This window comes from Alosa alosa, chromosome 1 (assembly GCF_017589495.1).
Source record: "Alosa alosa isolate M-15738 ecotype Scorff River chromosome 1, AALO_Geno_1.1, whole genome shotgun sequence".
Taxonomy (NCBI): domain Eukaryota; kingdom Metazoa; phylum Chordata; class Actinopteri; order Clupeiformes; family Clupeidae; genus Alosa; species Alosa alosa.
In genome coordinates, this window is record NC_063189.1 from 26,024,430 (window position 1) to 26,052,429 (window position 28,000).

The 28,000-nt window shown below is 41.8% G+C and overlaps 1 protein-coding gene across 1 annotated transcript; it reads left to right on the forward strand.

The window, feature by feature from the left end:
• The first annotated feature begins 5,478 nt into the window (after nucleotides 1-5,478).
• Nucleotides 5,479-28,000, forward strand: keap1a (kelch-like ECH-associated protein 1a). Its single transcript, XM_048252654.1, has 7 exons — nucleotides 5,479-5,681; nucleotides 7,631-8,326; nucleotides 13,955-14,311; nucleotides 15,299-15,975; nucleotides 22,975-23,180; nucleotides 24,008-24,184; nucleotides 26,223-28,000. The coding sequence occupies exons 2-7, from the start codon at nucleotides 8,117-8,119 to the stop codon at nucleotides 26,387-26,389; spliced, it is 1,794 nt and encodes a 597-aa protein (XP_048108611.1). The 5' UTR covers nucleotides 5,479-5,681; nucleotides 7,631-8,116; the 3' UTR covers nucleotides 26,390-28,000.

Consider the following 28,000-nt stretch of genomic DNA (forward strand, 5'->3'; position numbering starts at 1 on the left):
AGATTTTTTTTCTTTGTCAGGAGGGAATTCTGCCTTGCACAGGCTGCTCTCAACTCTGTAGAAGAGTGTGAAAGTCTTCAGCCAGTGTTGAGCCTCTTTGATAACCTTTGAATCTATCATGTTGTATTGCACAAAGGATCCAGGAGGTGTTTCCCAAAAACTAAAAAAAAAAGGAAGGAAAAGGGGCAAAGGAATAAAGACAGAGAGAAAGGAAGAAAAGGGGGGAAAAGAAAAGAAAAGGAGACCCATAATGACTATCGGTTCTGGGAAAATCAAGAGTGAAATCAACCTAAATCAAGATGTTTCCTCGTTATGTGAAGAGACAGGCCACAGACCACGGTGGTACACTTTCCACTGATTGGGGGGAAATGTTTGTTTGAAGAGAGGTCATTGCCTTTGATGGCATGTTTGAATTCTCTCTGGCTTTTAATGCATGTTGAACTCTGTGTATACCAAAGCACTACTGGGCAAAAAAGGGGGGAGCACATTAAAATGAAGAGAGTTGTACATGGAACAGAAATCAGATTCTAATTTGAAGGATTCCCTGCTCACATACTTTCTAAAGTCAGTGAAGCACCTTTGGCATTTCTCTCCAATAATGCATGACAGATGTATATCAACCATGCGCTCAGTGATGGCAGGATTTCTCAAATGTGTAGCCAATATTCCTGCAGGACCTGCAGTAGTTAACTTTCCCCACCCCCAACCACTACCACCACCACCACCACCACGTCCTCTACCCTCTCATCCCTCTCCATCTGGATTCAATGTGTTGTTGCAGAGCATCAACAATCAAACAAGAAATGGCTAAAAGGGGTTAGGGTTTTCTAGCACTGAGTGCTCTCATCTTACAAGCCAAAATGGTTACTCTGTGCACATGGGTCTCTGACAGTTTCCATACTGGTAACTGCTAAATAATGTCTATTTTATAATGAAGTACAGGAAACAGAGATATTATAACAGAGTGATTTATTATGTATTACAAGAAAAAGCTACCCTGGAAATCCAGAGTTCTCGCAAAAGCACAATTTGAATTGTCTCTGCGAGACACTCTGGCAATGAGTAATGATGCACGTTACTTTTACCCCTTGCATCGCGAGGAATCAATCACATCAGTTTATCTTATTATATACAGTAGGCACGGCTGAAGTGGCCTTGAGCAAGGCACCTAACCCCTCACTGCTCCCCGAGTGCCTTGTTGTTGCAGGCAGCTCACTGCACCGGTATTAGTTTGTGCTTCACCTCACTGTGTGTTCACTGTGTGCTGAGTGTGTTTCACTAATTGGGATAAATGCAGACCAAATTTCCCTCACGGGATCAAAAGAGTATATATTTCTAGATTACCAGGATCTGGGTTTTCCAGGATAAGAAAAAACGCCTCAGTTATCTTCAAATAACAAATTATTCACTTCATATTTTTTCTCAATGGTATGTTTTTAGTGTTATTTCATACTAATATGATTTCTGCAGTTTTAATTGTGTGTATTGGTTATTTGGTTGGTTTACTGTGGTTATTACACTTCTGGCCCATGAGAGAGCATGGGTAACTGTAGGCTGAAAAGTCAGATCTTTGGCCATCAGGAGGAAGTCTCACCTACATTGTGAATGACCACCTACTTTGAACAGAAGATAAAGAGCATTGCTTTGTCTTGAAATACAGTAAAACTTCAAGAGAAATGTCACCAAAACCCAGAACCAGCTATTGTGTATGACCTTTCCCAAAACATATGTACACAATCATGTGACAGGCATCACAGAAAGCCAATTACAAGGATTCCCCAGACTTGATAGTCTGCTTGCCCAGAGTTTAAAGGGATCCTGTGTTGTTTTGGAATCGCCTGTGGAAGCCATCCTGTCACTCTGAAAATCATATGGTATGGCGTGGGAACTGCCATAATATACACTGTATGTGCAATGTGAAAGTTTTTAACTATCTAAAACTACACATTGAAATCAGTTGTTAAAGCTAATTTTGAAACAATTTTTCAGAGAAATAGGACCTATCAGTGGTTCTTGATTTTGTATGTCAATCAACAGATGTCTTGAATCTATTCTAATCTATCTTCTGTCAAGGGTAGGTGGTCTAAAATTCAGGTCCTCCACAATAATGTCCATGTTTTATGCTCATTTTTAAAACGTTTGCTTCTGAGAGATATTTTCCACAGACCTCCTGCACAGGAAGCTATCACTAAGTAAACTACTACAAGAGCGCTCCTGTAAAGGTGCACTCTTAGCCTGGAGATTCCAGACCCAAATCCAAAAGATTATGGGTCTGGCCACGAATAATGTAATGGCCCAACTCGAGGGGTTGGCACCAAGCATTAGAAAATCTCACTGCTCGTAATTGGATACCTCTATACGGCCAATGTTTACTGTCTGATTCCGGACTTTGACGCAATTGGAAAACACTACGACTGTCATCGGTTTAGCTCGCTTCTGGCCCGCCTATATCAGCTACACAGATGTGATTGGTTCCCCGCGATGCAAGGGGCAAAAGTAACGTGCATCATTATTCATTGGCAGAGTCTCTCGCTAAGCAAATTGATATTGTGCTCCCGCGAGAACTCTGGATTCCCAGGGTAGTGCACTCTGCTCTCCAAGTCACAATGTATCTGCTTGTTGATTGGGCAGTTTCAACCCCTGCATTAACCAGTAGAGGGCAGTACTTGTATGTGTTCTCAACATTTCTTCTGCCTACAACCTTGAGTGGCTTATGTATACCTTCTCTGAACTGCTTTTATATGTGTTTTTTTGTTTATGTGTTTTGTTTATGTTTCTTTATTACTCTGTTTTATTTTACTGTCGTAAACACTTTGTTTACAGTTGTTTAGAACTTCTGACCTAAATTGGAATCCAATATCCATATTAACACTGTCCACATTAAAATAGCCTACGTTCAGAGGTTGTGATTTCAAGAAAGATGCAAACTTAAAACTAATTTTCAAAAACACTAGTCTATTTTGATGAAAATCTAAGTATTCATTCAAAACAAATCTTGCTTAATGTTGCAAACATATGCAGTGGGAATCCTCTGAAATATGTGTACTACATGCTAGTAAGATAGTTGCATTACACATACATTTTGCTGCACACCATCTTACAGTGTTTGACTCTGATGTTTGAAAAAAGAGGGCACAAAAGCTGTTCACATTGTATTGCACAAGGGGAGAGAGAGAGAGAGAGAGAGAGAGAGAGATTTATCTACAGTAGAATATCTGACCAGACAGACCCTAACCCAGGAATAGACCAGGCCCATATTTGGCCCAAAAGCAAAACCATGACAACAATTACACAGGTGATCTAAACCCTCTCAAACAAGGGAAGAACGTAACCATTTGGGAGGGATGAAACATACACACAGACTGCAGTGTTCTGTATGTTCACCCTCATACATTCTGAGTCTGAATACAAAGTTGAACCCAACTCATTGCGTAATATGTGGTCACACCAGGGCAGGTCTTCCATATTCAGCTGCTGTGTCATGCACGTTGTCCAATCAGGACTTCTGCTGTGTCATGATGATTTCTTTTTTTCTAAACGGCCAATAACAGGGCAACTGCAAGAAAATAATGCATGCATTAGTTTGAGTATTGTCAAATGTGTCTTTTGTATTGTCAATGTTGCTTTGTCATTCTAAAAATACGTCTGTGCAGTTATGTGAACTAGGCTATGTGTTTGGGATTTCAGGGCCTGAGTCTACATTCAGAATATCCACACTCACTTGCATCACACTAACCAGGTATGTAATTGTCTGATCAGTGAAAGATATATCTGTTATAAATATAAATATATGTGTAAATATATATGTCTATAAACATATATTTATACAGTATTAATGTCCATCTGCTAACACAGGGGTGATGTGCTCTCTCTTCTTGGTCTTAGTTAAAAGTCTAGTAGCAGAGTTCTGAATGAGTTCCAATTTCTTACTTTTTTGGGAGACCAGTAAAGTGTATTGCAGTAGTCTAACCTGCTAGTGATAAAGGCATGGTTATGTGATAAGGGAGCAAAGCCATTTGGGTTGGTTGGCTCCAAATAGATAATTGGGCATCATGTGCATAGCTGTGGAAGTTTACAGTATGCTGATGTTTCTAACGGGGGTCCTGTTTTACAGACACATGGTCTAGACTAACATAAAAAATCTCTGTCAGTAATGTAGGTTTGAAACCAGTTTAGTAGGCCTATACTATTTGCATGACAGGTGTGTGGTTCACCTCACTGTGTGTTCACTGTGTGCTCTGTGTGTTCAATAATTCACGGATGGGATACATGCAGAGACCAAATTACGCAAGTAGCCTATACTTAGCTGAGAAACCTGATTTACATTTACATATTTTACAAAACATTACAGGATAATTCATCCATTTCCTGATAGAGAAGACTAGGCAAGCACTAATAAACATTACGTTTTGGTTTTCCCCTCCTGTTCTTTTCGTAAGTGCATTTGTTCAAGAGTGACTAGGCCTACTTCCTAGAACTATGATAAGGCAAAGTTAAGGAATGCTCTCTCACCACCTCTCCTCACACAGGTAGGCTATAGCCTAATCTGCACATTCTCATAAAAGAACTTGAACAACTATTTCCCACACAATTATATTCAGACTGCCTTTCCATCCAATGCGTCAAGCCTATTTGAATACACTGACCTAACCAAATTTATTTTTAGACCTAACAGAAAAAGTATAGGCCTACACCATTAACCTTATCATTAACAACCAGAGGCTACTATTATTATCCCTCCCAGCATATTTTATACTGACTGTCAGTTTCGTGTTTGCTTACTTGTCTCAGGCTACGTTTATACGGTGACGATGAAAAGACGCAGAAGTGGCGTCTCGTCTTCATTTTTTTATTCGCGTTTAGACGAGCATTCTCAGGGGGACATCTTTGTTTATATGAAGACGCAAGAGTATGTAATATTCGATTGGATATGCATTCCAGACCGCTGGGTGGTGGTGTGATAGAACCCCGGTACGTCACGCGCAGACATTCTAATTTGACAGTTTAGCCAGAGAGGTAATCAAGGATCTTTGGTTTAGCCGTTTAGATGGAGACACAACCCGGGTCGTCTTCAAAACTCTATACTCTGGAAGGAGTCTTCAGATTTTTGCGTCTTCAAGCCCCAGGTCGCCATGTAAACGAAAGGCACTTATGATAAAATATTTTGTCGTCTTCCTTCGCAATCGTTCTCATATAAATGGCCCCTCAGGCAGACAGCAAAGTTTCAGCTGCAGTTCTATTTACCTGAGGAACTACTAATACTAAGCTGCAGTTCTATTTACCTGAGGAACCTGCCAAAAAAAAAAAAACCTTTAACCTAGTTACTTTCAGTTTGTTATTGCCTCGGGCGCCCCCGCCCGGTTCGTTCTGTGGCGAGGTGATGAAGCTCAGCTCAGCAACAGCGGAACGCCAACTTGCAGAGTCATGCTGATGTCGAAATCGCAGGAACGGTGCGCGCGCATACTTCATTTTCAGATGACAGACGGAAGGCGACGCGGCCTCACTCTGGGTCCTTAACTTCTCCTGCGCAACGTACATTGAGAACAAAAACATTTGTGGAAGTCGAATATTTTGCTCTGCCGGAACATAGCCTACAGCTCGAGCAGTTTACTTTTCTTCGATCTACACTATTCCCGCTGAGGGAAGTGCCTGCTATTCCACTGAAAGACCACTGTCTACAGGTGAGGAGAAGGGACTCAGTGATGAAAGGGGTTAGATTTAAATCTGACAGATAGGGTAGCTTATCCTTTACTGGGTAGGTTACAAAGGGAACCCTGTGAACTGACATGGATATGTGTGTTGCTCTGTAGGCTATAAGAATGTTTTCTTTTTGTATTAATATAGTGAAACGAACATACAATCATTAGGCGACTGACACTTTCATGCAGTGTCCCATCGCAGGAATCAGTGTCCCACGCAGGCTACTTGTGAATTAGGCTATGTTATGCAGTTAATCGTGCAGTTATTTTTTTTTTTTTTTAAAGATATGGCTTGTTCTTTCTTGCTCCCCCGTGTGAGTTTAAATGGCATAGTATGTATTCTATCACAGCGCTGCTAATACTTTTGGAGTGATTCATCTTGTGCTCATCACCGCCCTCTTTTCATGACTGTATGCCAACCAACCTTTGTCCCACCCTGCTCATTGCTAGGAAAATGTTACTGTCAGCAATCAATGGCTTACTCTGTTTACTGATAGAAATTGTCATGTCATGTGAAAGGATGACACACACCAAAGTCAGCAAACTGAGCAGCCAACTGAAGTTATTTGGATTCATTGGCAGTTTCCCTGACATTTGCTGCAGGGGTGAAGTTTAACATAAATGTTTATTCAATATCTATGTGCACCTTATCCTCAGCAATAGCTACACATAGGCCTACTGTAGTTTCATTTCTGTCTCATAATATACATAGTGAAAGTTTCAGAGTTGGGTTAATGTTTATGTAAGGGATGTGGCATGTAATCCCAGATCAACAAGTAAGTTTGTGTGAGTGCTCAAAACAATGCACCATTATGAGAACAGAGGGGCCCTATTGAAAGGGTCCCTGATAGAGGAAGTGGATGTTTTCTGTCTTGTGATCATTGCTCATGGCATATGGAGTGGGTTGGGGTGGGGGTGGCAATGAAGTTAGCATTATGCAACACAAACATCGTACAGGGTCTTGGCCCATGGTCAGCTGTGGTTATGCAACATATGACCAAACCAGATATAGTGTAATGACTGAAATAACTGTTGTTGGACTGCTGTGTGTGTGTGTGTGTGTGTGTGTGTGTGTGTGTGTGTGTGTGTGTGTGTGTGTGTGTGTGTGTGTGTGTTCTGTAAAATACCACCTTATTACTGCCAATGTCACAATGAGGAAGTGAAAGAGCAAGAATTTATTGGGTGCACGCTCACAGCTGTAGATGTTAACATCACTCTCAATCCTTAAAATGTTGTTATTGTATTAATGTTACCGTCTGTAACACCTTTTCCTCCTTTTTTGAACCCCACACATATATATAATATAAGTATAAGTATATATACTCTTTTGATCCCGTGAGGGAAATTTGGTCTCTGCATTTATCCCAAACCGTGAATTAGTGAAACACACACAGCACACAGTATACACACAGTGAGGTGAAGCACACACTAATCCCGACGCAGTGAGCGTGTTGCCTGCATCAACAGCTGCACCGCAACCTACAGCAACAATCACATAGTGAAATTTGCTGTGACACAACTCTGGTGGGTCTCATCACCAAATGACGAGACTCAATACAGGTTGAGGTCGACCATCTGACCCGTGGTGCAGGGACAACAAGCTGAGCGTCCAGCAGTGAGGGGTTAGGTGCCTTGCTCAAGGGCACTTCAGCCGTGCCTACTGGTCAGGGTTCGAACCGGCAACCCTCCGGTTACAGGTCCGAAGAGCTAACCAATAGACCACGGCTGCCCCGTAAATCTGTCTGGGTTAGGGGTGGTGGGAGGGTGAGGACTTTCTAACAGCGAAACAAATGCTCTCTCTGGTGTACGGACAGAGACTGCTCAAGAGCACTGATTGACACAAAGTGAAATATGGACTTGCACAGGGAAGTAATTGAGTAGGAGATAAGGTATTCTGTCATCAGTCTCTGATGTTTCACAATCTTTTGCAGATAACGTTCTACTCCGACGGAGAAACGTGGAAGTGCCAATGGAATAGTTCTTCCTCAGGAAAAGCGGAGATACATCTGGAGATACATCTGAAGAGTTAGGAGTGGATTCAAGCCAGTGCCTGCATTGCTGGCACACGTGTTTAAACCACCTTAAACTACTCTCAAGTTCTCAGTTCTTCCTAATCCAGGGGACAAAGAAATGAGGAGCAGCTCCCACCGCCACCACAGAGACAGAGGATGAGTGCTCTTTAAATCACTGGGTTTTGTCATGAATGCCTTCCTGATGGACCAGGGATTCAGTGGGTCTTCCCGACTAGCTGGATTTGTGAGCCGCAATGAGAGGCATGTCTTTCATTCTATCTGCACGTCGTTTTAAGGCTCTAACCCTCAGCTGGGGGTAGAGGCCGTTCACTGCAAAACACTTCACTTCCTCAAACCATTTAAAGTATTTAAAAAAGAAACACAGAACACACGTATGCACTGAGAATGATATGCCCAAGGAAGAAGAGGCCGACAAAAGATGAGGATTTCTCAGCCATTGCTGTACCCTCTATGAAAGGCCATGGTTATCTGGACTACACCATAGAGAGCCACCCCACCAGAGCTATGCAGATCATGGATGAGTTTCGCAGACATGACATGCTATGTGACTTGGTTCTTCATGTGACCTACAAGGATAAAGTTGTGGATTTCAAGGTAGGTGTCCTGTGCTGTAAAATGAACAGGTGACTTTTAAAATAATGTTGGAAAATAAAATATGCTCTTATGATTTCCAAAGATGTCACATTCCTCATGCTTTTGTGTTTTCTGCTCATCAGAATAAAATATAAACATTAATAGAATAAAAAATAACATATTTTCTTCTTTTGCTATCTGGAGCCATACTGTTTTTAGTGTTACAGCTTGGACTAACTAAAGCAATACTATGTGTTGTGATGGTGTAGCTTAATTAATGGGTTATAATGGGAACATGATGGTTCTACAGTACCTTTATCCAGAAAGGTTTATAGATATACTGTAGTTTTGGCAGAGACCAATTTCATTGCCATCCCATTGGGGTCATTCCAAGTGAAAACAGCCAAAATCGGGGTATCATATACATGGTACCTCTCAGATTTTGCTGAAAAGCAGTGAAAATATGCCTTATGTTACCAAAGGAGGGAATCTGAAGTTTCAGGTCAATATCTCAAACGGTTTGCCCGTGGCGTCCATTTGAATTTCGGGTGCCACGGCCGTAATTGGGGGCCAAGCAGCGAAGCTGCGAAGGCACCTATTGAGTTACTAGCTTTTCCTATTATTACACTTCCGCCATTGGAGTCTATGGCAGCCCATAGAACGCCTGGCTAAAAAGTGCAGATTTTTTGGCAGAAAGTTTCAGGACACTCCACTGACCACTCACACTCATTTACGGACCTCTAAATCCAGCCATCTAGCGCCACCAACAGGTCAAAATCTGGCCGAAAATTGAACCGCTGGGTCTAAAGTTATGAAATTTGGCACACTGATTCAGCACTGTCCCATGATCACTCTCACCAAATTCCAGAACTCTATACCCAACACTCTAGCACCACCAATGGGTCGAACCTGGATTGCATTCACGTCATGTGACCATTGAGCGGTGCGTCCGATTTTCACATATCAGGCACCGTTGGAATCCCTGGACCGACCTAAGTTCAATGACCCCTATTATGTCACTTTCCGCCATATTGGACCTCCGCCATATTGGATTTAGTCCAAACTCTACGAAAAGTTTCAGTGGTCAGAAATTTCATCCGATTTTCATGGAACTTGGTGGAGATGATCTTCTGCCCGAGCCGCACAAACAATACTTGTCAGATTTTTCAATTTCATTTTTGTTTGCCCGTGACAGCCAATCAAATATGGTGATGAAGCCGCCAAACAGGAAGTGGACTAACATCTCTGTGGTACTTTGAGTTAACATAACAAAACTCGATACCATTAGTCACGACACTGTCCCAATCACTCACAGCAATTTTTATGAATATACATTGAACACTCTAGCGCCACCACCAGTTCAATGCTGGACATGCGTTCATGCGTGTGATCCTTGACTCTTTTGTCTGATTTTCACAATTCAGGTATCGTCTGAATCCTTGGACCATCCCGAGTTCATCGACTCCTATCCCGTCACTTTCCGCCATATTGGACCTCCGCCATATTGGATTTAGTCCAAACTCTACGAAAAGTTTCAGCGCTTACAAATTTCATCCGATTTTCACAGAACTTGGGGGAGATGATCTTCTGCCCGAGCCGCACAAACGATACTTGTCAGATTTTTGAATTTCAAGTTTATTTGCCCGTGACAGCCAATCACACATGGCGACGATGCCGACTAACGGGAAGTGGGCTAACACCTCGGCAACGCTTTAATGTATGAAGTCCAAACTTAGTACAGGGACTTGGTATCTGATTGTGAGGACGCACTAGGAAATTGGCATCATTTGGCCTCTATAGGGGGCGCTGCAATACAGGAAGTGAGCTTGTATCTCAGCAACGCTTTCAGGTACAAAGTCCAAACTTGGTATAAGGACATGTTACCTGATTATGATGACGCCCTTGGAAATTGGCATCATTTGGCCTCTATAGGGGGCGCTGCAATACAGGAAGTGAGCATGTATCTCAGCAACGCTTTGATGTATGAAGTCCAAACTTAATACAGAGACAAAGTAGCTGATTGTGAGGACATGCAAGGAAAGTGGTCTCATTTGGCCTCTAGGGGTGCTGTGATAGACAAATTGAGCTCACATCTCAGCAACTCTTTGGTGTATGAAGTCCAGGGACACGGTAGCTGATTCTGAGAACGCACAAGGACATTGGTGTAATTTGCGCCTCTAGGGGCACTATAACAAAGTAAATGAGCTTATTTCTCAGCCATTCTTTATCCAATTGCAATCAAACTTGTTGTGAGTGCTTGCTCATGCCATGCAGTGTTGTGCCAGTTCACAGCTTTTCTGAACTAGTTCAAGTTCAGTTCATACATGCTCAAAGTGAACAGTTCACGTTCAAAGTTCACAATTTTAATTCTGAACTAGTTCAAAGTTCAGTTAATTTTACTTTTTTTCGTGAGATATTCAAATAAATACTTTTTTTCACACTACGAGCTAGAAATCACTATATGTTCTTTGAAGCTGCTCATTGTAGACATTTGCTCATGACACTGCAATTGTCGGTTTCTTACCAGGTGATGAAACTTGCAGCAGTACAGACAAGGTAGACCAGTCTCCGTGCCATCACTTCCACTAGCCATTTTTTTTTTAAATTGCAGCGCTTTCTCTCACTCTCGTCATTGGTCTGTCTCTCTCTCGCTCCTCCAGCCCTCCGGCAAGGCTCGTCGTTGCCTGCTGCGTGGCGTTGCTATGCCTACCCCGCTCTGCTGCAATTCATCACGGGTAACGTTGTGCGGAAGCCAGTATGCTATTCAACTATTCTCAGCCGGACACTACGTTGCCCGCAATGCATTGCGCACACAATGTCAAAACCATTTCTGTCTGGTGATACATGATTTAAGCGGCACCAGCGAGAATACAGGAGGGAGGAACTTTCTCGTTGCGTTTCAAAAAAGAGAAAACAGATGTCACTCAGTTTTCAATGGAAAACAAATTCCAACGCTCATTTACAGTGATGTCTGCCGTTCATGACACATAATGTGAACTAATTCACGTTCAAGTTCTTTATTAAAAATGTGCTTACATTGCGTTCAGTTCAAGCGTTCACGTTCTAATAGTGGTAGAAAAATGAGCGTGTTCAATGAGGCAGAATCAACGTTGTTTTGAACTCATTCACGCACAACACTGATGCCATGGCAACTCCATTCCTGCTATAGCGCACTGCTTGGCCCCCACATTGCTGCTTGCAGCTATATTTGACACATTGCATCAAGAGACAAAATATTTTTGTCTCTTGATGCAAAAAGACTGCTGGAGTGGCGAAGTGGTGTTCCACTTAAAAATGGGGATACCATATGTTTTCACCATGAAAAGGCTTTCCTGACCAGGTATGAAAGTTTGCAGAAAGCTTGCCGTGACCCATATCACCAGCACAAAACATACTTACTTTTTAAAATATGCAGATTTCCTTCTCATCATTTGCCTGTTTCATGTTGAACAATGGTATTTTTTCAGGCCCTCTTGGTGTTCTTGGATTGATTGTATTTCCAAAGACTTATCAATACCTTTCGGTCTTTCAGATAACCTGAGGGTAGTAGATGAAGCCAAGGCGACAAGCTTAAAAGCAAAGCCTGGGCAGAAGATTTGCAACAACTGTAATAACATGTTGTTGCAGAAGATGGAGGCTAATGAACCAACAACATCAATCATAAAGGATGAGGAATTTGAATGCAAGGTCATGAACCAGCAAGCCCTGGATTCAAGTTGTTTGACTCTAGGTTGTTCTCCTGTAAAACCTGTAGCTGTAGAGAGGCGAATTGGACACGGAAAACGTAAATTGCAAGACATTCACTCAGCTGCAAAAGTTAAAGTTGCACTTGTGTTGGATGTACCATCTCAAGTTTATCTGAATCAGAAACCAAGGAGTGTGATAGATGTAAAGAATGGGAGACACTCAAATTGCTGATTAAAGAAAAATGTGCAACTGCTACCCGACGAGAAAGAACAAAACTTGTTACATTAGCTCCTGAAAGTTGGAGTGTTCGCCGGGCTGCAGGGGAATTTGGTGTCACCAGGTGGGTGGCTGCACAAGCTAAAAAAATGAGGGAGGAAAAAGGAATCCTATCGGAAGCCCAAGTGAGAAAGGGCCATGAGCTTTCAAAAGAACTGGTTAACCATGTTCTTAACTTTTATCAATCTGATGACTATTCAAGGATGTGCCCTGGGAAAAAGGATTTTGTATCCATAAAGGTGAATGGAGAAAAAGTTCAAATGCAAAAGAGGCTTCTCCTTGTCAACCTTACTTAGCTTTTAAGGAACATGCAAATGACAAAATTTGTTTCTTTAAGTTCTGTGAACTTCGGCCAAAATGGTGTCTGCCAGTTCAGGGATGCATTCTGTTTGTGTATACGAGTTGCATCAAAACGTTAAATTACTCGTCAATGCAATTCCAATTCAAGGAGATTATAAGGACTTATTACAGCAGTGAGTGTGTGTTATCTATGTATCCATAGATGTCTGGCACACTGACACAAAAATATCATTTGTTGTGTCAGTGTGCCAGACATCTATGGACGCAGTGCTCGCCAATACAAACTTCACCAAAAGGACCATGACAAAATGATGTCACTGCTTCCACAACTTCTTGGATAATAGTTAAAGACAATATTCAATTTAATTTTCAATTACATTTTATTTGAAGAGTGACAGGGGCAAGGACAAACTCCCTTCTATTTGTAGTGTTATGTAACATTCTTGTTATTTAGCTTTTTAAAAGTTTGATGGCGGGTGTCTTTCATGGGGGATAAGGGGTTAATCTTTAAGTCTTAGTCTTAATATGTAATTGTTTGCCATCACTTAGCATAATACTAAGTTATTTCCACTGTTTTCATGCTTTATCATCACTAAATTCTCCCTAATCTACATTCCAGACTTCGGAAAAAAATGCTCAGAATGGTGCACTTTGAAGAATAAAATCAATATTATGGAGCTTCATAGTCAAAAGTTTTATTTCATTAAAAGAAAGAACAAACATGTATCTTTATCTGGTATAAATCCCATTAGGATCATCCTACCCACATGGTCATTTGGGGGTCCAAATATGGGGTTCCAAAAAAGTCACCTCTGCTGGAGGTTTTTTTTGGACCCTTATAAAATCCCCACCAGTGGTACCATAACCCTTAAATTCATTTTGGCAAGAGCAAAGTTCCCAAATATAACAAATAATCCTGTTTAGAATAAATATGATCATTAATCGCTACAGCCACCCAAAAAGTGAAAAATCACATGCCGTCAACATTTTTTAAGACTTTAGTGACCCACCTCTCACCCAAACAGAATTGTGTAGTACGGGCTACAATGAACTACCAGTTTTCAGCTTTCTACCACTAATAGAACAGACGCTATGGCCTTCCAAAAATGCCAAAAGATAAAATGTGAAATTCCAATATGTCAATTAGGGCCGTGGCACCCGAAATTCAAATGGACGCCATGGGCAAACCGTATAAGATATTGACCTGAAACTTCAGATTGCTTTGTTTGGTAACATAAGGCCTATTTTCACCGCTTTTCAGCAAAATCTGAGAGGTGTCATGTACATGGGTGGCTGAGTTGGCGTGGAATGACCCATTGGTATTTATTACCTGTTGTGAATCCAGATCTGTATCTTCCTAACATCATGACCATTTCTCCACTCCAGGTGCATAAATTGGTACTGGCCTCCTGCAGCCCGTACTTCAAAGCTATGTTCACCAGTAACTTCAGAGAGTGCCACGCGTCCGAGGTGACCCTGAGGGACGTGTGTCCGCAGGTGGTGGGCCGGCTCATCGACTTCGCCTACACGTCGCGCATCACTGTCGGGGAGAAATGCGTGCTGCATTTGCTCTTGGCTGCCATGCGCTACCAGATGGAGGACGTGGCCAAGGCCTGCTGCAACTTCCTGGTCAAGAACCTCGAGTCGTCCAATGTCATTGGCATCGCCCGGTTTGCTGAGGAGATCGGCTGCATGGACCTGCACAAGCACTGCCGCGAGTACATCAACACACACTTCAACGAGGTAAGTGTGTGTGTGTGTGTGTGTGTGTGTGTGTGTGTGTGTGTGTGTGCGTGTGTGTGCCTATCCATACTCTGGCTAGGTTGCTAAACAACCGCAACTAACATGCTCATCTACTAATAACACATAAAACAATAAAACATGACATTGATGTGTGTACAACACACATTTGTGACTTAATGCTCCCTGACAAAAGGCTGTCACTTGATAGACATACACATCATAGCTCATTTTCCATCTAATTTACTGAATATAGATTTTAAACCAAGTCATAGACAAAAACCTAAAGAGGAGGGACATGCCTCCCTCTTGCATCTAAGATAAGTGTTTCTCTGGAACATGTAAGTTTGTACAAATCAATGAGCAAACAACCAGACACTGATAAGTTTAGAACATTCAATGGCAGCTGATAACACACCAAACACTCGAATTGGATAACCAAACAACTGAAAAGTAGTTAAGAGACGCAGTCCTTGGTGTCATATGTTTCCGAACCTCCTGAATTGACATCACAGCTTCTTACAATTTGTACCAGTTGATAAGGAAGCAATGAGACATTGACAAGTAGTTCATTCACCAGAGGATTGTGTCTTGTGTACTGAAGAAAACACATTTTGCTTGGCAACTACGCACCAAACCCTCCTTGCGTAGCTGGATGCATTCATCTAGCTTGCTTACACTATGAATCAGCCCTTAGGTTTAAATTGGAGCAAGATTCTAGGTGCAAGAGTATGTGCAATAATATTGGGCAGGTCCACCCACAACTGATCCATATACGGCAGTTGTTACTTCCAGTTCCTTCATTTTTCAAAAGCCTAAAATATCCATGGTTTTTACAGTAATTGATTACAGTAATTACTGCAATCCCCATTCTGTTACTATGCTAAGAACTGAAATGATCTTCAGCACTTCCTGGAAGAGAGCCCCTCTCCTCAATTGTCTACTCTGCTGTGTGTGCCACCCCTCCCCTTCCTCCCCTCACCCCTGCAGGTGACGAAGGCAGAGGAGTTCTTCAGCCTGAGCCACTGTCAGCTGCTGGAGCTGATCAGCCAGGACAGCCTGAAGGTGCTGTGTGAGGTGGAGGTGTACGAGGCCTGCATCGAGTGGGTCCACTGGGACGTGGAGAACCGGGCGCAGTACTTCCACGCGCTGCTCAAGGCCGTGCACATCTACGCGCTGCCGGCCAAGTTCCTCAAGCGCCAGCTCCAGCACTGCCCCATCCTGAGCAAGGCCAACTCCTGCAAGGACTTCCTCTCCAAGATCTTCCAGGAGATGTCCCTGCGCAAGCCGCTTCCCCCGGCACCACACCGCGGCACGCAGCTCATCTACGTGGCCGGCGGCTACCGGCAGCAGTCGCTGGCCTCCCTGGATGCGTTCGACCCGGTGCGGACCAAGTGGCTGCGGCTGGCCGAAATGCCAGCACCGGGCAGTGGCCTTGGGACCTGTGTGCTGTTTGGGCTCCTCTACACTGTGGGTGGCAGGAACCTGTCGCTGCAGAACAATGATGAGTCAGGCATCCTCTGCTGTTACAACCCCATGACCAACCAGTGGAGCCAGCACGCCTCGCTCAACACACCACGGAATCGGGTCGGCGTCGGGGTCATTGACGGGAGCATCTACGCCGTGGGAGGCTCACATGGATCCAGGCATCTCAACACAGTAGAGAGGTCAGAAGCTATGGTTGAATTGCATACTGTGTTGCTGCCTTTAAATCAGTTATTTGAAAATCATTGTACATAAATTCCTGTAGAAAACCCATAGCCCAATTACATGTCCGCAGATAGGCCTAAAAAGCATTACGCCACTGACCAAGAAAAACTTGGTCTATAGCGAAAGGCGCATATGAAGCACAGCTGAAGATGCACTGTCACGAGATGTAAGCAGCAACTCCTCTGCAGGATTAATGTGCTTATAGTGAGGCAGGTTAAGTCCATATTCCAGGACAATCATTCACTTTGTGATACAAGCACCAAAATTGGCATAAATAATCACTAGAACCTACTTTTTGAGGAAAGCATATTAGCCACCTGAAAATCCAACATGGCGGCCATTTTTCAAGCTCAAATGTAAGAAAAAAACGTTTTTGCTGTAGAACTTTAATGGCTGGGCGTATTTACATGATATTGGCATCAATTTGTATGTATTTTAACATGGCAAAATAAATGGTGCAGAGAAAGAAATCGATTTCAAGGCTAGCTTCCAAGATGGCAGCCAGAAATAGTTGGACTGCACTCGAAAATCGTTTATCGAAGCTCACTCTCAGATATCGTTGATCCTCTTTCTCTCTCAAATATCATTTATTCTAACCCTGGAAATCCAGAGTTCTCGCGAGAGCACAATGGAATTGTCTCTGCGAGACACTCTGGCTAAGAGCAATGATGCACGTTACTTTTACCCCAACATTCCAGGGAACCAGCTAAACTGATGAAGACAGCGCTGCAACGTTGGAGGACAGTACACATTGGTCGTAGTGTTATCCGATTGCGTCTAAGTCCGAAATCATTCAGAGTAAACATGGTCTAGTGTTATTCAATTGCGTGCAGTGAGATTTTTAAATGCATGCTTGTTGCCGCCCCTCGAGTTGGGCCATTACATTGTTCTTTGCCAGACCCTTAATCTTTCTAGATTATCAGGGTCTGGATTTTCCAGGCTAATTTATTCTCTCTCTTGAATATCAATTAAGGCCAAACTTCTTTAAGTTGGGAAGACTGGTGTGAGAAGAGGCAGATGAAGAGTCCACAGTTTCAATTCTGGGAGCTTGTGATGTCAATGCAATTGGTGATGTTCTCTTTGATCAGGTCTTTCAGAGGAGCAAGCTTCACTTTGTATTGTCAAACATTGTCTGCACTCATCCCCTTCTTCTTTGCAAACAATAATGTCAACTATGTTAGATGGCTTTCCATACACCTTAGAGACATGGTCTCTTTACAACAAACACATCCAGTTGGCCAATGAATTTCAGCAAGGGAACTTTGTGGTCCACAAGACCCACAAAGAGTTTTCCGGATTGGCTTTTGACCAAGCCCATGAACAGGCCAATGCAATTGTCAAAGGTGATGGTAGTGCCATTGGAATAACTGAGAACCCATCAGCCCTAATGCGATGGATGGTATCTGGACCAGAGTTTAGTTATTTGGTTTCTCAGTATGAGTCTGCATCTCAGACCAAAATAGCTAGTGAAGATATCCGACACCATGAACAGACTAACCAGTATCGGAAATCCTTCACAGACAAGGTCCAGAAGTTGTTTGGTGTGATGAAGGACCTGGGCAACCCTTTTTAGGAGGAGTCCAGAGATCTTCTCACGCTAGAGTCAAAAGCCATTGCACACCCTAGTGCCGCTGAGCTTGTTGGCCCTCATCTTGAGAAAGGTAAGGTTTCTTTCAAAGACTTTTTCAATGGTTTGGGTGATTAAGCTTCCTTCTACAAACCAATTAAAAAACAACACTGACTTCTTTCGCCAAGAGTCAGACTCAGGTACAGGTGACCGTAAGAAGCAAATTCTTTAAGCATGACCACCAGTTTTAAACCTTAAACCAGTCTTTCCCTGTATCATTGAGAGATTCCGGAAAACTCCACATGGGTCAGAAGTCGAAGCTTGTCAACATTCTGGAAACTCTTATTTCTCCTCCAGACAAAGGATGAGTCTTCTCTTGTTTATTCATTGTCTCCAAAGGCATCAGTGACGTTTGAATAATATGCTGTAAGAGGTTATTCCAAAGATACAAGTCTAAAGGCTGAAACACGATCAAGATGAGGCAAGGGTGGCAGACGTAGAGTGTCTGACAAAACTAAAGTACCACCTAACTGGAAAAGCTTCCTGCGAGATAATGACAACAAGACTGAACCTGCGTTGTGTTGAACCTGCGCGATTCAGCCCTGCACACGCCCGGACTCGAACCCGCGAACAGCAACACCTCGGATTGGGAGTAGAGCGTGCTAACAATTGAGCTAAAAGCCCAGGCTACTAGTTTGCAATGTACAAAAGAACATCACTGCTGATGGAGTTGATGAAACAAGACTTGACCTGTTTGCACGGAAGCAGAGGTCCTATGATGCCATTCTACCAACAAGGGCATATCTTGCTCAGCATGTGAAGTGTGCAACCTATCAAGCTGCCTGTATCTGGGGCCAGGCAAGTATATATCAAATGAATATGGAGAGTCCTGCCAACTGGGGTTGGAGGAAAGAAGCTGACATTTGGCAAGTAGTGTGGATGACACTCCCACCAATTGCTGAGAGCTGTCAACAATTGACTGAATGTGTCAAGATTCTGAGCTACAGAGCAGAGGTGTCACTAGACGTTACTGGGGCCCTGTCTCTCTTTCCCACAGATTTCCTGTTAGTCTTTGTTGTTCTATTGAGGTAATATATATATATATATATATATATATATATATATATATATATATATATAAATGTATATACATATATATATATACATATATATATATTTAAACAAACACATGCACTTACGTAGCCCCCTTGCCCCTGCTGAAGTTCGATTTAAAGGGACACCAGGCAACGTTTTCGTGTTAATTATCTTCGTAAGTTGGTATATGGTTAAATGACTCATTACAGGGCGAATGAAGACTCTCTCGCCCGCCCCTACTGCCTGTAGGAAGAATATCCCACTTGCAAGTTCAGTGTATCGCATCTTCTAACCGAAGCAGGATCAGTTTATATCCTGCATCCACAGCACAGAGGCAGGCTAACGAAACGCTAGCGATTGTTGCAAACGTGTGTATAATGGCAGAGCTGGCGAAGAAGCAGCGAAATCCCCTGACGGAAGATGCAAAGAAAAGGAAAAGAGCTTCAGACCGAGCGAGGGGGAGTTTCATCGAGAAAAAGCATCAGGCTTGCCTGGTGTCCCTTTAAACCAGTGATAATTTCCCTATCCAGCCCTGTCGTTCTTTCCCGTCCATTTCCTGTCAATCTTCACTATTCTATTGAAATAACAAAATGATATATATACAAAAAACATGCACTTACTTAGCCCCCCTGCCCCTTCTGAAGTTCAGTTTAAACTAGTGATCATTTCCCGATCCAGCCCTGTCTCTCTTTCCTGCTAATTTCCTGTCAATCTGCACTATTTTATTGAAAATATATATATATATATATATATACACACAGTACCCTCCAGAATTATTGGCACCTCTGCTAAAGTTGACTAAAAAACAGTATAAAAAACAATCTGTTGGTGATTTATTGTAATCTCACAATGAAAAAAATTAGGAAAAATCCAACCTTGAAGGGAAGCAAATTTATTTTGAGAAAAAGGAAAATCTCATAAAGAAAGAAATATTTTTTAACAAAAACATGTTGCTCACAATTATTGGCACCCCTGCTTGTAATACCTTCTTAAGCCTCCCTTTGCCAATAACACACCTTGTAATATTCTCCTATGACACTCCATAAAGTTGGATAATACAAAGAAAGGGATTTAAGACCGTTTGGCTTTACAAAATCTCCCCAGATCGTCCAGATTCCTAGATCCACACTTGTGCATTCTCCTCTTTGACTCACCCCACTGTTTTCCTATGGAGTTTAGATCAGGGGACAGAGACAGGGGGAGAGAGAGAGAGTCCTCTTCATAACACAAATCTCACTTAGTTCTCCATATGGTAGAACACAATTTCTCTCTTTCTTTGGCTGGCCTTGATGGCGTGGATGTAGCCAGTGAAAGATAAGGTGTGAGGTGAGACTGTGACATCTGTCATCACTCCTGGAGAGTGTTTTGACTTGGGCACTCTCGGAAGGGGTCAGAGTGAAGATAGGATGGGTTTCCCCTGCCGTTGCGTGGCACAACAAAGCACACTTGACTCACATGCCCGAGGCTAGTTTCACAACCCACAGGCAGGCATTATTCTCCTCGCTGTCAGAGTCAGGGTGTTCCTGGAAGAAAAAAAAGAGAGAGGGAGAGAGAGGAAAAAAAGTTGTTTTTTCCCCTCAGTTGAACTCATAATTCTGTCGGGGAGGGTGAGCACTGGAAGGTGAATTATGCTGCTATTGTTTTTCTCCTGCCAGCAACCGTGACACCAGTGGCTCGGTGCTTTCATAACACTTTTCTTATGGAGTATATTTAAGATTTAAGATTCTCTCTCTTTTCACCAGTGAGGTGTCTGGATAGTGTTTTGCGCAGCTCAGTGGATACAGCATGTAGACACAGCACAGGCTTCCTTCGTAATTGCAAGATTCATGGCATGTGTTCAAAACAGCCTGGGTCTCTTAACAAGCTGAAAGCAGTGAAGGTCAGACACTACTTAGGAATTTGAATCCTGTAAAGAATGCTTTAACTGCTCAGTGGACAGTTCAAAGGGAAAATAATCTGTATGGGAATGTAGGCTGTGTGTATGGTATGGTTATGAACAGTTTTAGTGTATTAGTCTCGGTGGTTGTTTGTAGGAGGTAAGAATAAAGGTAGATTATGTCTCAGTGGAATGGTTACTCCTAGTTTGGCCTCAGGATAGCACTGACAAGATTCCCAAAACATGAAAGGATAAAAACAGACTTTAGATTAGGATGTGAGAGTGATTCAGCAATATTCTACAAAAGTCTACATCTAGTCCCAGGGTGTTAGAAGTGCATGATTTTAGGACAATGGCACAAATAAGTATGTGCTACATTCGTCTTAATGTTTAATAGGAGAACAAACCACCGTGCCAAGGCAGTGCAATAAATGTCAAGGCCGTGTTCATTTGGCAGGTATGGCTGCCAATATAGATATCAATATTGACCAAAATAATCATGATTATGATTGATTATGATTATTATGATTAAGTGTGTGAAACAGCTATCAAAATAACCTCAAACTACTCATGTAAAACCGATTATACAGTTTTTCTCAGTCATTTTGGTGCTTTTCTCAGATCAGAATGAAAATTCTCATAACTATTAGTTCAACCTCCACAACATTTAGTCATTTGTGCACATCATAGTAGCAATTTCTCCTTCCTCTGAACAAATTGCAAATGCTTTTGAACATGTATCAGTTGCTTTGTCATGTCAGTCAAAATTAACTATACTTATGGATGCTGAATAGTCGTCCCCAATAAAACTAATAGTCTTAATTTCATTGCTTGAGTCATTACATACAAAATTGGTGAACTAGTTATCAAATTCTGTCACAATGCTGTAGAATTGCAAAGAGCATATACAGTAAAACTGTGAAACGTACATATTCAGTGTCTTGTACTCACTTACTACCCTAACTACAGCAATTTGTAACTTTACTGTAGTTTTCAAATGGATGTACAAGTACTGTATAGTGTCTTGAGCATTTTCAGGTAGTGTCACCGTGTTCTGACCTTTTTTTGCATGGGAAAACACTGAGAGCATTAACTGTCATAATGAAAACATGACAAAGCCATTTGACTATCTTGTTCATAAACGATGGTGTCAAGACTTCTCATTTTGATGACACTGGCAGTTTCCTCGACATAAATACTTGCTTTTGAGGAATGGACTTTCCATTTTGAGCAAGTGACGTGCTTTTGCAGGTTATCTACTAGGTTTTGCAGTTTGCACTAATTGTTTTGAGAAATGCACTAACTGCTGTGCAAATGTTAATAGTGATGTGAAAAAAGCACCAAAGCGACTGAGAAAAACTGTAACAAGACAAGTTGCAGTCGAACATTAGTAATAGCGTATAGCTCTAATCAACAGTGTAATAAATGTTGTTATTAGTAAAAAAAAATTTTTTTTCACAGATCAGTCAATTAAATTGACAGACAATCTATCTTATAATCAGCCATCTCAAGAATGCATATACCGCATGTTGTTGACGCGCAGCTCAGCCTTGCACCTGCCTGGGTTCGAACACAAAACCTTGCAGCATCTCAGATTGAGATAGATAGATAGATAGATAGATAGATAGATATCCCCAAGGGGAGATTCAAGGTCTCAATAAAGTATCTATCTATCTATCTCAATCTCAAGGACGCTACACCCCATGGGTGCTATTAGTGTCTGTCACTAGCAAGCTATTGACTCAGATATAAACTCAGGCTAACACTTTAAACCTGTTAAGTGGGCTACCACTGCCAATTTGGCATGCAGATCTGCCCACTACATTTACCATTACACATCAGAATAAGTCCTTACCTGACTCCTCCTATAGACTGGATGCTGAATGTAGTAATTAGCTCCATTATGGTCAGTTGCCTTGAGTTTAGGGGCTCTGTTCAGTGCAGCATTAAATACAAGTCTGTGTAAATCCAATCTGTTCAGTGCAGCATTAAATACAAGTCTGTGTAAATCCAAGGGCGCCATGAGATTGTGTAATGGAGGCTTTTTCCAAGGAACAGAGAGGCCTTTATTCAAATGAATGGAGGAATTATCATCTAGTGGGGGTTGCCTTAAAAAGACAATTTTAGACGACAGAACAACTTTCTATGCTTGACAAGATATGATATGATATGATATGATATGATATATGATAAGATGATGATGATGATGATGGTGATATAGTGATGATGGTGAAGATGATAATGATGATGATAAATGCTGCTGCTGCTGATGAAAATGATGATGATAAATACAGTATCTAATATTATGTGAACTCTTGACTGTCTTTTGATGAGTGACCAACTTCAGACATTTTTCAGGAGGCTTTTAAAGTGTACAATACCAGGCAGTTGATTGTGTGCATTGTCTCATTGTAACAGGTATGACCCTGAGACCAACCGCTGGACGTTTGTGGCCCCCATGTCCGTGGCCCGGCTGGGAGCTGGCGTGGCCACCTGTGGGGCGGCTCTGTACGTGGTGGGGGGATTTGACGGAGTGAACCGCTGGAACACTGTGGAGCGCTACCACCCCGACACCAACACCTGGCAACAAGTGTCCCCCATGCACTCGATGCGCAGCGGGTTGGGTGAGTGTGACTCATGATTGTAGCGTCTCTGTAGTGGTAGCCAGTGGGTACAGTTGCTGTGTAATGAGTAATCCTTCCTCCCACCCAGATGTGCTGATACGCATGCCTCCCAGTCCGGGGCGCTGCAAGTTCATGGGTTCAAGCCTGGGCCTGTAGGGAACATCTAAATGTGAAGTCTCAAATAATTCTCAAATAAACTGTAACTGAGTCTCAAGTATTTTAAATTATTTGTCTCATGTTTAAGAAAGAGTTATCTTGCTTATTTCAAGCTCTAAAAGTTTGGAGAGAATTTGGTTGTTTTAAACAAACTTTTCAAACTTAATGTCGACTGTCCAAAACATTAACTGTTGTTGACAATGGTTTAATGTGTTCAAATGATTTTTGATTCCATTCTGTGTTTTGAAGGGGTTTCTGTGTTTCTTTTTCTTGAGCGATCAAAACAAAAGCTTGTAGAGATATCGGTTGTTTTTTTTAACAATAAGGAAATGAAATTTGGCGAGACAGGTTTGACAGGTAGCCTACAAAGTCATTTGGACTCTGAGGGAGGTTACAAACACATTGAGGTATTTAGAACTATCTCTTTGTTTTACATGTTTGTCAGTTCAGAAAAAACTTCATAACTAGTCATTTAAAAGACATGAATAGTTTTATGGACAGTCAAAAACAAGGACTAAAACAAATTCAAGCAAATTAAGAAATGAAAAAGAATTCAAATCAGATAGCCTTCTCCACTGATGTAATAAATAGAACCTCTAAAGAAACAATCTCTGCTTGTGTAAAGTGCTTCACCCTTAGACGTCAAGGTTTTAAACATGCCCCTCTTTTAGGTCTGGTGTGTATGGACTCCTACCTGTATGCAATTGGGGGCTACGATGGGCGGACACAGCTGAGCAGCGTGGAGCGCTACAACATAGTGAAGGACGTGTGGGAGCCCGTGGCATCCATGAAACACTGCCGCAGTGCCCACGGCGTCACCGTCTACCAGGGCCGGATATTTGCACTAGGTAAGAAGAGCACACAGGCAGGGAGGTCATTCATTTATATTGCACATTTTATCAACAGAGTAAATACAAGAAACTTTTGCATATCTATGACATTAGTTGAACATAATAACAATAATAATGTAGCCTAGTTGGGCATACTGTACGTTTATTGAAGTGCCTGATTCATTGCTTATCATAGTTTAAAGGAGAATTCCGGTGTGATATTGACCTAAAGTGTATTGAAACATGATACCGAGTGTGAACGGATGTCTCATAGCCCATCTCGGCTTGTCCCCTGCACTCCAAAATCTGGCGCTAGTTAGCCGATGCTACCAACAGCTTTTTTCAATAGTGGTGCTTCGCATCGGGCTAGCCATGCAAATAAATCACTGTTTTACACCCATTTACGAGACTCAATGTATCTCCACACTTCATTGGTAGACTTCGAGGGGCCCTGACATTTAAAGCGAGACATTGAGAACTTTGAAAAAGCACTGGTAGTTTACTTACAAGACGATTTATACAGACAGTATCTTCACGAAGTTTAGCGTTTGCAGCCATCTTGAATTTAGTCACGATAAGTCGAAAGCAACGAGTAAGAATGAACAGGTATGATAAGGGGATCAGATTCCAAAAATAATTCAGTGGAAATGCATGGATTCCAGTTGCTGCTACTGGAAGAAACTGGAATCCATGCATTTCCACTGAATTATTTTTGGAATCTGGGTACCAGAACAACCAGTTTTACCAGAGACTTTCTAATGAGGATTTAAGGAGATACAGCACTCAAAAAATCCTCATAGTAATGCATGGGGTTAGTTTGTTGTCTACACATATCACAACCCTTCCGCAGCAAAACGTCGACATGTGAATACATTGAGCCAATCATGTGGTGTGTTGTAAAATACATTGAGCCAATCATGTGGTGTGCTGTGAAGACATCGTGCCAATCATCTGTTGTGAACTAACTTAAAATCAACTACTGCTCAAACTTAAAGGAGAACTCCGGTGATTTTTCACATAGATCTTCATTTCTCAACGTCCTTATCAGGCAAGTACCTCCACTCGGCAGCCATATTGCAACTTTTTTTTGGGCACTTGTCGTTGCATCTATTTCGCAGAAATGCGCAGCGTAAGGCTTCACGACACCAATCTTGCTCCAGCAGCGAGATCACAACAGATATTTGGCACGATGTCTTCACAGCACACCACATGATTGGCTCAATGTATTTTACAACACACCACATGATTGGCTCAATGTGTTCACATGTCGACGTTTTGCCGCGGAAGGGTTGTGATATGTGTAGAACCCTGCCATATTGGCGTTACAAACTAACCCCATGCAATACTATGAGGATTTTTTGAGTGCTGTATCTCCTCATTAGAAAGCCTCTGGTAAAATTGGTTGTTCTGGTACACCCACCCCACCCCCCCCTAAAAAAAAAAGTAACTAAGTAACTTTAACTTAAAGTACATTTTAAATTAACTACTTTTTACTTTTACTTGAGTACATTTTCAGATCGGTATTTTAACTTGTACTTGAGTAATATTTCATCAAGGTATTTTACTTTTACTTGAGTACAATATTTTCGTACTTTTTCCACCTCTGATAATAAATGTTAGTTTGAAATAGAGATATAAGCCTGTTGTATAGGCCTAACCACCAAAAGGGTAGGAGGCATTGGTCGAGACTCATTTCCATTGAAGCGCAAATTAAGGGTGGACAGAGGTGGGGAAACCATAAGGGCTAACAGTAGTTGCGCTGCTATAAGAAATTAAGCAGTTTTCTGTTTCTGATTGCCTGGCTTACATTTGGATGTCATTGGTTAATGTTTGAAATATTGCCACCATGGTACGTTTAAGCAAAATATATATTTTATTGGAATTCTGTCATGTGGCACTGTAGTGCGAAATTAGTGTCCTGTTGCATAGATATTTTACAAATAGCCCCAACTTTTTCGCAATTCGGGTTGTGTATAACTATATCTGTTAGAAATTAATCTGAATTGCCTCTTACACTTGAAATATGCTGACCAGTGTTAGTTTTAATGTTTATCAGGCGGATTTAACCAGGCTGGCTTCTTGTCCAGTGTGGAGTGCTATTGCCCGGAGAGCAATGAATGGACATACATAACAGACATGCCTGTTGGACGGAGTGGAATGGGCATCGCCGTCACTATGGAGCCTTGCCCGGGCAACCTGCCGGAACAGGAAGAGGAAGAATGACATTGAATGATATTACCTCACACAGACCAAATCAAATTCTCCTGCCCTGTGTTCGCATCATCCACTCATTCACTGCACTATAGTGAATAAAAAACACAAAGTTATTCCCTATATAGTGCATTTTCTAGTGAATGAGTAGATGTTCTGACCATAGAGCCAAAGACCACATCACTGGAGTGTCTAGAATGCTGTGCCTTTTGGGGATTTTTTTGTTGTTGTTTGTTTTTACAGTTTTGTAAATGGTAATGTAATGACAGTTTTTGTTATTTGCACATCTTTTCATGACGTAACTGCATCAGTGTTTTGCCATATTCTTCTTATTTTTATAGACAAATGAAGACTGCTGATTCATCAGCACAAAAAGTTGTAATGAAGTATATTCATGCTGCTGCGGGACATACTGGTTTTAATCCCACCCAGTTAGTCCTGGAAATACCACAAAATCATAAATCAAAGAAATCTGAAAGAGTCATGTAGCAATTTCTGTCATGCAGGCACACCTGAGACATTTTTGGCAGTCTGATTTTTAAACGGAAGGACTTATAGGTAAGAAGTTGCCAAATCATTTGCCTCAAAAACATGCAGACTGATTCTCCCCATGTGCTTTGTAGCCTGACATGTGAATGCACCTTGCATTGCCGAATTCTCAGGCAGAATAAACAGGTGAAAGTGGAGAGGGATCTCTGTGTGATACTCTTTTGCAATCTTATGTGGAAATTGCAGAAAGGTTGATCTGAAGAAGAGCTTTAATTTTTGTGTGTGTGCTGTAACATTTGTCATACACTATGTATACAAAAGTATTGGGACACTTAAAACGTCTTCATCACTGAATTCATATGTTTCGTTCAGACCCATTGCCACAGGTGTGTTAAGCACCTAGTTATGCAATCTGCATTCACAATTCACATTTGTGAAAAAACGGGTTGTTCTGAAGAGCTCAGTTAATTCAAGTGGGGTACTTTCATAGGATGCACAAAGCAAGGTCCACAAAGACACATGATTAGTGTGAGCTTGGTGTATAAGAACTTGACTGGCCCACACAGAGCCCTGACCTCAACCCCATCAAGCACCTATGGGATGAATTAATGGAGGTGTCAGGTCTTCTCATCCAACATCACAAATGCTGGGATCTGGATGGGATTTCATAAAAGTTCCTGTAGGTGTAAAGGTGCTTTTGTCTCTACAGTGTACTTAACATTTTTGACTCAAATCAACGAAAAAACATTATTTATGACCGCCACTACTGATAGGGGCCCTTTTATTGACGCATTTCTGTTTCTGAAGAACTACTGAAGCAATTTGGTATGTTTACACTTGACCACATCTGCTTACTCAACAAAATGTCAACGGCCAATCAGAATTCAGCAGCTACTACATTCTTTAGATGTACACCAGATTTTGTGAAATTGTGTCCATAGAGGGCACCTCAGCTTATATATTTCACTATCTCAAGACTACATGTGCCAATATCTTGTGATTTAAAGGTTCAAAGTTTACCATCATGGGGGCCGCTGCAACTGACAACATTTCAATAGCTGTTTGGTACCCCATGATCACCGTGTCTGGATGTGGATATGTGTATCTGTGCATTAAATCAGTTTTGGAGCAGCA